The sequence below is a fragment of the Antechinus flavipes genome, chromosome 2, assembly GCF_016432865.1.
Source record: "Antechinus flavipes isolate AdamAnt ecotype Samford, QLD, Australia chromosome 2, AdamAnt_v2, whole genome shotgun sequence".
Classification (NCBI taxonomy): Eukaryota; Metazoa; Chordata; class Mammalia; order Dasyuromorphia; family Dasyuridae; genus Antechinus; species Antechinus flavipes.
This window is the reverse complement of record NC_067399.1, coordinates 499415634-499427708: the sequence shown is the minus strand read 5'-3', so window position 1 is coordinate 499427708 and position 12075 is coordinate 499415634. Positions and strand designations below refer to the sequence as shown.

The following is a 12075-nucleotide window of genomic DNA, read 5'->3' as shown; positions in this document are numbered from 1 at the left end:
CAAAAACTGGTCTCATTTTTACCATTTTTTATAATACAGGAATCACAAGGTGGTTTTTGTTATTTTTCTCTTTTAATGTTTGACAAATAAAAACACTTCTCACACTCCTAATCCAGGGGACACATTTTTGTCCTTTATTTCATTTTTTTTAAAATGTCCTTTACTTTAAATTGATGCAATCAGAAAGATGCTACTTTACAGTCAAAAAGTCTAGATTTTAATCCCAGTTCTGCCATTTATTATGTGACCTTGGACTTCAGTTTCCTCTTCTATAAAATAAAAGGGGATCTAAATAATTACTAAAATCCCTTTTAATAATGATGAATGTTGGAGGGGATGCAGGAAAACGGGGACACTGATGCATTGTTGGTGGAGTTGTGAACGAACCCAACCATTCGGGAGAGCAATCTGGAATTATGCCCAAAAAGTTATCAAAATGGACATACCCTTTGATCCAGCAGTGTTTCTATTGGGCTTATGCCCCAAAGAGATACTAAAAAAAGGAAAGGGACCTATATGTGCCAAAATGTTTGTAGTAGCCCTGTTTGTAGTGGCTAGAAACTGGAAAATGAATGGATGCCCATCAATTGGAGAATGGCTGGGTAAATTGTGGTATATGAATGTTATGGAATATTATTGCTCTGTAAGGAATGACCAGCAGGATGAATACAGAGAGGCTTGGAGAGACCTACATGGACTGATGCTAAGTGAGATGAGCAGAACCAGGAGATCATTATACACTTCGACAACGATACTGTATGAGGATGTATTCTGATGGAAGATGATTTCTATGACAAAGAGACCTAACTGAGATTCAATGGATAAATGATGGACAGAAACAGCTACACCCAAAGAAGGAACACTGGGAAACGAATGTGAACTATCTGCATTTTTGATTTTCTTCCCGAGTTATTTTTACCTTCTGAATCCAATTCTCCTTGTGCAACAGGAGAACTGTTCGGTTCTGCAAATATGTATTGTATCTAGGATATACTGCAACATATTTAACATATATAGGACTGCTTGCCATCTTGGGGAGGGGGGGGGGGTGGAAGAAGGGAGGGGAAAAAAATCGAAACATAAGCGAGTGCAAGGGATAATGTTGTAAAAAATTACCCTGGCATGGATTCTGTCAATACAAAGTTATTATTAAATAAAAATTTTTTAAAAAATCCCTTTTAGACTTTAAAGCTATTTCCCTAGAACTCAGCCCAAAGCACAAGTCCTTAATAAGCTGGAAATACTCAAATCATATGCAAAAATAAGATTGAATTTTATGTTTTTAAATTTATGGGAGACATACACTTCTCCAGCTCAACATTTTAGCTAAAGTTAAGTTTAGCCAGAGTCAGCATCCACTGCTCTTTGATATACTTACAGTTCCTTTCATCCTATGTACCTCCTCATACATTCGAATGCATCCCTCCACTTCCATTCCCCGGGAGGGACGAAGTACCACAAATTTTGCCTGATGGTATTCATCCTGACTCTGTGACACAAACGATTAAAAAACAAATAATTTTAATAATGTTCTGTCCTTCACAACATTAACTTGAAAAGTATTCCTTTAAATTTAATCAAATTATTCTGGACTGGAAATCTATATTTCAGTTTAGACTACCTCTTGGGATGACAAATTCCTTAAGTTCACTTCCTACAGATCACAGTAAAGAATCTTATGTCTTCTGGAACAGGAGTTCTCCACCAATATGTCAGGCCACCTGAAGGTTCTTCTAGTTAGTTTACCCTATTAAGCATCTATTTGAGATCTGTTTCCATAATACTTTCCCAAATACTAATAAGAGACTGTCAAAATTCAATCTAAATAATGACCTCATTGTCTGCATCCTCTTTTCTATCCCCTATTATCTTTAAACAAAAAAGAAATGAAAAGTAGCTTCTCTTCACCAAACAAACAAAAAATTAAATAAATGAAGCAAGCTGAATATCTGGGTGCCTCTTGTTCAGAAGATACAATATTTAAAACAATAAAATCCATAATGAACCTTAGAATAGTTCACAAATCATTCAGCTTAAATTATACACATAAGGTATAGAAATCAGAGTATTTAGGAAGTAATGTGATATATTTGAAGCTTGGGTAGAACAACAACGACATACCTAGACCACTGCCATTTGTCTTTGAATATGAGCAACCCTGATTCCACATTTATTCCAACATAGCAACTAGATAATTTAAAGGCTCTCTTACATAGCACACTTTTGTAAAACAGACAAGACAACATTGAAATGTGTATTTCTGCCCTGAAATGTCCACATATCGGCACTAGTAATTTAAAGATTCTCAAGAATTCTGCCTAAAAATATTAATTTTAATTTACTATGTGACCTTGAAATTAAAAAGCCCTTATTTTTACATACCCATATACTGAAATTACTATTTTCTCCCAACTAAACTACTAAGAGGATCATCCTCCCATATTACTGGAGAACTAAAACAATGTGACTTTGGTGTAACCAATCCTTTTAGTTTAAGCTAAATTGTTACCTGAGTTCCACTTGGTGCTCTAGGGGAAACTGGTGAGGATATCTCTGCATGTCTGGCAGGAGATTTGGGAGTAGATAATACTTGGTCAGGAGCAGAAGATAGTGTTGAATTCTCAGAGAGAAGTTGATTCTGGTGAGAGTGAGGCAAGATGTGGTCTACTACCCATCCAGAGTAAGTAGACAATTCTGGAAGGGACATACATTCTTCCAAAATCTCCTAGGAAGAAAACAATATAGTTATGCATTCATTTTCCATATCAAAGGCTCAATGTCACAGAGAACTAATTTTGTTCACACAATTTTCCATGCATTTTACAGAAGATAAATTAAGTCTTCTCTGAGAAGCCCAAATTAGCAAAAAATTTCACTTAAATTTTTCCTTGAATCCTATTCCAAATCAGAGATGAAGAAAAGAACTTTTTAAAAAGTCCAAATCTATTAAGAATATTCTTTGAATACATTCATATAATAATTTCATCAGAAGAAAATGCATTATTTACCCTCTCAAATTCCATTATTTAAGGACTAAATCACTTTTTTTTTTTTTTTAAGAATTGCCAGACCACACATATTCAATTGCTATTAAAATTTAGCTGGACACACATTAGTACTCAGCATTTTGCCCGGGGGGGGGTGGTGAGGGAGGGGGGAGTTATTGAAAATTTATGGAAAAGCCTGCAACCTATTCTAAACTCTTCTACCATTCCATCAAAGCTCAGATCCTCAATTCTAACCATGTCTTCTACATTACCAAGAAGAAACTCAAACTTGCTCAAAACTTTCTTTCCTCTCTACCTCAGAATTTGTTTTTACTGTTCTCCATTTCTATTTTCAGAGGAAGCATTCCTTCTTTTTAAGATCAACTACTCCCCCACCATATCTGTCTTTAATCTATCTTATTTTCTCTAAAGACTTCTTTATCAACTGATTTTATGTGCTGAAAAATGGAGAGCTTTGTAAAAATATGTCTGGGATGGGGTGAGGAGATGCAGCATGATCAAATTTTATGTGAGCTAGATATATTTATCTGACTGGCTTATAAGAGTAGGCCTTAGGATAGGTAGGGAAGAACTCCAAGTAAGGTCCTAGGTGCCCCAATACAGTTTTAAGATACCTTAAATTAAAATAGGAACTAAGAAAGGGATGATGTGAAAGATGTTAAATAGAATCTATATGTGGAAGAAAGGGTCAAGGATAATTCTAAAATTCTAGAGTGCTAGGAAACATCTCTTGTCCCTCATCCCCATTCTGCCCCTTGCTTCCTATTTCTGCTTTTCCACTTGAAATCTTCTTGATCATCTATCAAAGCCCAAATTAAATGCCGTCTCATCCTTTGGAGACTTTTAAGAAAATTTTAAGCGCTCACCAGACACATTACATCGAGCAGCGCGCGCTGCTCTGAAGGCCCTTACAATGGGAAAAAGGATACATGAAACTACTAAAAAGGGAGAGTGAAGAAAATACAAAGGAAATGTGGCACAGAAAACTTGAGAAGGAAAAAGTCTCTTTTAGAGGGAGAAGGAATGGACTGGTAGAAATTGTTTTCTGTAGGAGGGTATCAGGACTGGGACGTCAAGAAAAAGGTTAGGGCTTTCCATTTCCAGTCGGGAGAAAAAAGAAGTGAGTGGGTAAAATTCGCGAAAAAAGGAGAATGAGAACAAAGGAGGCAGTAACCTACTACGGAAAGAAGCAGAAATGATGCTCCAAAGCCCATGCTCGCACCCCATTCCCCTTCGGGGCCCTCGATCGGACGCGGGGACCTAACAGGGTGGAGGTGGGAGGTGGACGGCTAGCTCACCTCGCCCCTCAGAAGCCAGTCACGGTGGTAGGACAAGCGCCCTTTGTCGGAACTCCTCAGAGCCTGCAGAGTCTCCCAACAGCGGCCCTCTGACGGCATCACACCCCCACCCCGGCCGCAGGCCCCACGCCCACTCCGACTAGCAGCTCACAGAAGAACCACTTGTGACAAGTCGAGCTCTCGAATCCGCCGCCGTCGCCCACCGAACCGCCTCCTATTTCCGCTTCCGGTGCCGGCTCCCGAACCCCGGAACCTCTTCCAAGTCAATCTCTAGGTCGATCACGCCCATATGACGAACCAGGCCGAAACCCCACCCACCACGGAATGATGGGTCACGCCCCAAAGGCCTCGGTAGCTAAAAAGAACCGGGCTATTTTAAAGTGCCCGTTACAATTAAAAGGGCAAATTTATTAGGGAGTTCTCCAGGTATGTCACTTGCCACCGATATGAATAAGTTAAAGACGCTAATCGATGTCCTTAAATTAGGGATATTTTAGAATTTTTATTAAAAATTTTTATTTTTTTGCATGTTCCCTGGTTACATTCAGGTTCTGATTTCCGGTCTGTCTTGTAATGTCATGATATGGTATTTCATTAAAGGAATCCTCATTTATACAAGAACTCCTAGCAATTCAATACACTTTAAAAATGTCATCCGATTAACTCTTATAAAGACAAAGGATAGGAGGAACAGTCTACTTTTATTGCTCATGAAGTACCTTGATTAGAACAAAGGGATTAAAATTTATCTGCCCTCTATTTTAAAGGTTATAATAGAGCTGCCTTATAAAAGAACTCTGCTTTTTCTAAACCATTTTTTTATTTTTGATTCTTCAATTCCTCTATGGAAATAAATTGTGTTGCTCATAAGCAAATAAAGAGCACAAGAGAAAAAAAAAATAAGACCAAATTTTGCAATTTAAAGAAAAGCCTAACACCCCAGAAGCAAAGTTATTTGAAAATCTTTTAATAATAATTTGCTGCCCAGAGCACCATAAAATAATGTTTTGTTTGGGGAAGGGGTAGAGGGACGGGATCATCCAATAGAGCCTGATAAAAATTATAAAAGAATCTTGAAAAACACAAATACAAAAACAATGCTTTACAAGCCAAGCAGTTAAGAAACATCAAAACAAAATTCTTACATCATCTTATCCTGAAGTGCATTTGGGGTGAGAGTGAGGGGGGGGAGGCAAAGAAGTGAGGCTTTAGATTTTCTCTGAACTATTCAGAGGAATTTTTGAAGCTTTGAAGGAAAGTTTGTCAACAGGCATTGCAGTTAGGTTAGAAGTTATTTTTTAAAAGTGAGAAATGCTCACACTTTGGGAAGAGGGATCAGCCTAAATTAAGAGCTTCTTTTTTCCCTAAGAGAGAAAAAAGAGAAAACCACATCAAATAGTTTCTTATAAAGATTAGGAGGAGTTGGAGATGAGGTGCCTCAAAAGAATAAATATATCTGTTAAGAAGGAAGTGGGAGACCAAACAATGGGCTTGAATCTGAAAGAAAGATGTATATCAAAGAGATATATTATAAAAACATCTACATTGTTACCCTAGTTAAGATAAGGGGGAAAAAAGGGAAGCTATAAAAATATCCATTATCCAACTCTGTCTTAAAGATGATTTGGCATGGACTTTCCCCAGATCAAGAGGCCTGGACAAGATAGCTACACCTGTCTCACCTAAAGACACATAGTCCAAAGGACCTCCAGATACACCTCTTCCCTACAGTCAGGCTCCTTGGAAGGGTCAATATAACTTCATATGGGAGGTGATCGAGAACGTATGGGAGAGCTTGTTAAATACGTAGTTAAGGCATTGTCCCCAAACACATTGGCATAGGATGATTTGAGGAACTGGACATAATTCTGCATGCTGCGGTTGGTACTCTCTGATTGCTCAAGACGATCTTTTAGGTCCTGAAGGCGGCTTTGGTATCTGCGATCAGCCTAAGAGGAAAATAGACAGAATTTAGGGCCCAAGAAAGGATGAGATAAGCTGTTAACAATGAAACATTTCCAGTACAAAGCTACAGCACATAACTAATTGCAACTGGAATTTCAACAAGTTCATCCTAGGTTAGGCCTACATGTGCAGAGGAACCAAATGGCAGGTGAGATCTCATTGGAATATTAGAATTTTTTTAAAAGTAGGTTTACAAGGTTGATTGCTGAGCTATTATGCACAGAGGTAATTTTTAAGACTAAGTGAAGCCCACATATGCATGTACGTGGGGGAGAGGGTGTGTGAAAGAGAAATAGACACACAGAAAGAGAGTCTACAGCAATGACACTTGTTATAATTTCTTAAAAATGACTATTCTAGACATATGGTTTTCAGATCAAGTTTATAGACTTGAGTTTATAATGCAAAAATAAGATAAACATTCATTGCCTCTAATCTATTGAAATTTTAGAGATTTTTCTAGTCAAGAAATTATAACCCTCTGATAAAGTTAGAGAAAGACAGCACTTTAGTGGTGATTTGTATGGAAGGGAATGATTTATATTGAAGGGAATTTCAATTTTCATACTGTTACAATATATGTAATGAATATACCCAATAATTTAGATTTTTTCAAAGCTGCCATTTTGCCAACAGATTCTGGCTTGAGAGAAACTCACAATGCATCTTGAAGTTATTAATTCTTGAAAATGCTCTCACAATCACTACATTTCCATGACTGTGTACATTGTGAAACAAATCAAAATCTGCAGAAACTGTTCCTGTCAACAGAACTCTGGTCCTCTGTCCCATCCAAGTAATAACCCCCAAGATTTAAAACAATCACTTAAGAATTGTTTCCACTGGACTTGAAAATACCTGTAATTGCCCTTGCATACTTCAAGATTTGTTGTGAGAAATGACCCAAGTCCTGGAAATGATTGTGTTGTAATCCATCTTCTCCCTTCCTTGCCACTTGTAATTTATGTATATAAATTGTGCTTTCATTACAAGCACAGGGAGCTCTCTTATTAAGAGGAACTTTAAAAGTCTGCATATTACTTTCTTACTCTGAAATTAAACAACTACTTGATTCCTGACACATCATGCCTAATCTACTGTTTTCATCTCTGGCTATTCACAAGTAAGAGACTGGCATAGTCCAGACTACATTTAAAATTCTGTTAACCTGTAAATCCCACAAATTCACCCTAAGGAACTTACAATTTACTTGTCCAGCACTGAAAAACTTGTCCTATGTTGTAACAAATATTAAACCTGTTGGGACTGTGTAAAACCATAGATGATTCACATATACTTACAATAATGACTTTTCCTTGAAATAATATTTTTTTTGGAAACTGAAAATTTTATAGGTTTCTGAACATCTCAGGGAAAACCTTACCTGCCAGGACAATATTATCTAGTACTTTCTGTCCTTTGGCCTTAGGAATGGTTGAGGAATTCTAGCCACCATCTAGCACAAATTCAGACTGCTTTCTGTTTTGTTTATACTCTCACCTCCACCCACCCTCAACTCACATCATCTCGGCTCCGTCTTAGCTGGTTTAGCTCTGTTTTGGTCCGACTCAGCTGTGTTTCCAGATCCAAGATTTTGTTCTGAGCTGTTCGTTCCTTGGAGACTGCACGCTCCTTTGTTTGTTCCACCTGCAGAAAGGGTCCAAAGCTGTGTGTGTTGCTTTCCCAAAACATAGCAGCCACCACCTTCTCAAAAATAGACTGTGTGATGTCTTTTTCCCTTGACAGAATACCCTTAATACCTTACCTCATATCTGGGGACTCCATTTTCCCAAGAGTATAGTACTACTAACAAGGCAGAGGTATGAAGGAAAAGTAATAAAGAAGGGAAGGCAAACCTCTGCCAAGCCTCCTCTGCACTGTGTCACAACAAAAGGGCTCTAGGAGGGAGCCATGCCAGGATTGGGCTGGCACCACTGACCTGTCTTTTGGCATCTTCAATGGCATTTTCCAGCTGTCGTGCTAGAGAACCACATTCCCGGGTTTTCTCTTCCAACCGAAGCTGGGATTGATGGATTGCCTCCTCTCTCTTTGCAATCACCTGGAGGAACTCAATGTTCTGGGCACTAGTGCACTCAAGTTTCCTGCATAAAAGCACTGAGTTAATTCTTCCCTCATCCACTTCTCCCGTCACTCATCCCCATCGGACATTGTGAGACCTGTCTGCCACACCAGAGTGGCACTCAAATCTAAACATTTTCATCATGCCACCAGAGAAAATGGCATATGAAATAAATTAGGAATGGGGAGAGGCAAGGTAAGGAAACACATCATGAAATCATAATGGGATGGAGAGAGATTGCTAGCATCTCAGAGATGTCAAAAACCTTAGCAGAACTTTACCACTCTCATAAATCAGATGGGTGTGTCTTGCCCTTTTCTATCAATAGTGAGGCATAGGGGGCTCTGTTCCTTCTGTTTGATCTGGCAGTCACAGTGAAAACTACCTTCTACTGATGGGAGTCATGAGTTCAGGGAGCTTAAAGAGAGCCATTCAACAAGGAAAGACTCAACACTTCATTGGTTAGATAAGTCATAAGATGGGAAGACAAAGATCAGAAAAAAGAATGAGGAGAAACTACCCACCACCAATAGGTACTAATTGTCCCATTTTTAAAGCAGGCCCCCTGCCTAAAAGAAATAGGCCTTTCTCCAGGGACTGGGTTAAGTTCTCAGTCTACTGGAGGTGGCTGTATCTTGGTTCTTGGGTGTTCCAAGGCTGAGAGATCTGCAGAGAAGTTGTACTTTGACTGTACAGATGGTTGCAGGTGAAATGGAAGCAACTTTTCCTAAAGGATTTCTGTTTGTTCTTCCCTCTGAAGTTAGCCCACCACCGTCATTCCAGGGTCAGTCACCCAAACTGTTTAGTGGGTAAGCATAAAGTGGAAACTGAAGAGTTCAGGTCCTAGAAAAATGATGAGGACAGAAATAGGACACTGTGACTCTAACCTCTCTAGTTCTTCCACTTTCAGGCTTAGCTGTTTGTTTTCCTCCTGAGAATATTGATGTCTCTCTCTCACCACCTCCAGCTTCTCCCCCTGGTGTTCAATCTAAAATGACAGGAAAAGAGACCATTTTACATAGAAGGTGATACATAGTCCTGGTTCTCCCTTCTCCCAGTAATCTGGCATCCATATGAATGGTACATCTGGAGATGGTATTCCTTGGTGAGATTGTTACCTTCGGCATCCATTGCAAAGTCATACCTTCCCTACCCATGCAGGACTTGAAGTTTAGATCTAATAAGAATGAAGGCTTCCCCACCATCTTCCCCAAAGAAGAAATATCTGCTCCTAGGAAAACAATTATGCCTTCTTGACCAGGAGGAGCCAAGGCTTCTCCAATAGCCTAAAAGCCAAAGGTACAACCAGGTTGTCATGATATACAAAGGATGTTAATGACCAAATAAATGCGAATTAGCCTATGGGTAACTGTCTGAAATCTTTACCTTGAATACAAGAGATATAAGGGATTTTACAGATCTCCTTAATCCAACCCTCTCATTTTCAAGATAAGGAAAATAAGTTATAGAACCTGCCCAAGATTTCAAATAATGTTTGTCCCAAAGTAAAATAAATAAGTTATCAGTGTGCAAGATAGGAAACATCAGGCATGACTGCATCAGAAAAGAATGTCAGATACTGTAACTACAAACAAAAGAATGAAAGGGAGAGCAGTTGAAGTATGAAGAAAAGCCAGACAAGCATTCAGTGCCACAATGTCTGATGCTCAGGCCCTGGGGATTACATAACTATTTGAGAACAATGAAAGAACTCAAAAGTGCAAGAGTTAAGCTAAATCTCAGACCAATATGAAGGCTGTAGAAAAAAGAGAAAATCAAGCCATCAGAATTGATAGAAGCAGCTCAAAAGTGACGCCTCCTATCACTAGAATCACTATTTGCAAACACAAGAACATTTGGCACACCAGACTTTTATTTCACAGTGTTGATGAGAATTAATTCGTTTCGAAAAGTGGCAGCCAAAGAAAAAGGAAGTGATCTTCCTTTGGGGGCATGCGTCTCATCTTGGTATCCGGCTGGCTGTTCGGGTCAGGTCGTGAGACCCTTTCTGCCAGTCCCTTACCCGGGTGCGCAGATCTGCTATGATAGCTGTGAGGTCCACATTTTTCCTCTCATAGCCTTGTAGCTGATCCTGACATTCAGCCAGCTTAGCCTCAGTAATTTTGAGGATCTCAGGCAGTTGTTGAAGGTCAGTCAGCTGTGCCTGGAACTGCTTACGAGCCTTAAAAGAGGGAAAGAATGACATTTTTTTGGTAAAGATAACCCACATTTTTTTAACTCTTGAAGTACTCTGATAGCAAGGTTAAACTATGTATTGATCAAGTTTGCCAATAAATCTCTTAGGGTAAACACCCTAGGATTACTCACTGTAAAATACTCAACTATCCTTTAGGGTAGAGGTCTGATTTAAATACCAGCCTACTAGTTCCTTTTCATTTCTGAATGACCCATCCCATCTTCAAGTTATGAAGCATTACCTGGATCTCTGGTTGTCTAACAGAGTATTTTTCTCCTATTAATAGACCAATCCCAAATCCAGATTTACTTGTAAAGGCACCTTTCTCTGTCATCAAGTAAATTAGGTAAAATCTAGGGTGTTCAGAAAACTAAATGTCAAAACAGATAAAGTGCCAGGCCTAGAGTAAGGAAGAACAGAGTTTAATTCTGGCCTCAAATCTGATCCTGGGCAAATAACTTAATCCTGTTTGGCTCAGTTTCCTCATCTGTAAAATGACCTGGAGAAGGAAATGGCATACCACTCTAGTATATTTGCTCCAAAACCCCAAATGAGGTCATGAAGAGTTAGACATAACTGAAATGACTGAACAACTTTTTGCGTGTTGCTGCAGGTTTTTTGGGGCGTACGGAATTGTTGCTACTAGAATCCTAGTAGCAATTGGAACCATACTACCACTTAATCAAGCAGGTATCTGGGAGAGTTCAACCATTATTTGTTCCCATAAAAATATTTTAAATGCTTTTAGCTTCAATTATTTTTCTTAAATGAAAGAAGGGCAGAGGTAGACAGCAAGGAAAAGAAAAGGAGAGGACAACAAAAAAGGTGCTAGTTTTTCAGAAGACCACTTTTTTCTTCTTCCTAGCTCAAAATATGGAAGGTGGCACAGTTACCTGCCTGTTTAATTCAAAAGGGGATGGGGGAAAGTCTCAATAGACATGAACAATTACCGATTCAATTTCTTTGTTCATTTCATCTTTGAGGATCTTGTTTTCTTTGTCGCAGCGTTCCAGTTGAGTGGCTACCTCATCAGCTTCCATCCGGGTCTTCATCACCTAAGGGCAAAGGGGATCCAGATTTGGTGAGAAACAACAATTTCTCATAACTCAATTGTTGAGAATAAAGGGGGTTCCAGAATGGGGAAAACAAACAGATGGGAAATTAGGCATGAACAAAATGGGGAGGTGATCCCCATCTGCTGAGAAAAAGCTCAAATTAGAAAAGTACCTGACTCTTGTAGTTGTCGATCATCCCTTCATAGTTCTTGACTGACACCTTCAGCTGTTGGACCTCAATTTGGGCTTGACTTAGCCTGTCTTCCACAGGGGTGATACTAGCCTATAGGGGGATATTAAGCAATATGGAGAGCTTGCCTCTAAGCAAAACACTGTGACATTAACTCTGAACTAATGTAAAAAAATGTGGTGAAAGATATCTCTCTGTCAAGCAAGGAAAAAAGCTATTTTCTCAGAAAAGCAATAAAGATAAAAATAGCACAGTCTTCCAACTTTACCAGCCTTGTTTTCT

At 38.9% G+C, this 12075-nt stretch overlaps 2 protein-coding genes across 8 annotated transcripts in view; both read right to left on the bottom strand.

Annotated features, from left to right (window-relative positions):
* GLE1 (GLE1 RNA export mediator) overlaps positions 1-4528 on the bottom strand; it is a 43734-nt gene extending 39206 nt beyond the window's left edge. The window contains exons 1-3 of the mRNA XM_051980114.1: positions 4307-4528; positions 2510-2725; positions 1379-1489 (exon numbers count right to left, since the gene is read on the bottom strand). Coding sequence (XP_051836074.1) covers positions 1379-1489; positions 2510-2725; positions 4307-4405 — 426 coding nt within the window. The 5' untranslated portion in view covers positions 4406-4528. The remainder of the gene's footprint in view (positions 1-1378; positions 1490-2509; positions 2726-4306) is intronic.
* Positions 4529-5257: 729 nt separating this feature from the next.
* Positions 5258-12075, bottom strand: part of ODF2 (outer dense fiber of sperm tails 2) — a 44520-nt gene continuing 37702 nt past the window's right edge. For 4 of the 7 annotated variants that reach the window (XM_051980108.1, XM_051980110.1, XM_051980109.1 and 1 more), the window contains 3 exons: positions 11776-11886; positions 11499-11603; positions 10207-10533 (listed from right to left, as the gene is read on the bottom strand). In XM_051980108.1, coding sequence (XP_051836068.1) covers positions 10312-10533; positions 11499-11603; positions 11776-11886 — 438 coding nt within the window. In that variant the 3' untranslated portion in view covers positions 10207-10311. Of the gene's footprint in view, positions 6256-7792; positions 7919-8210; positions 8374-9238; positions 9340-10206; positions 10534-11498; positions 11604-11775; positions 11887-12075 lie in introns of those variants that run through there. The other 3 variants (XM_051980111.1, XM_051980113.1, XM_051980112.1) reach the window with 1 other exon arrangement.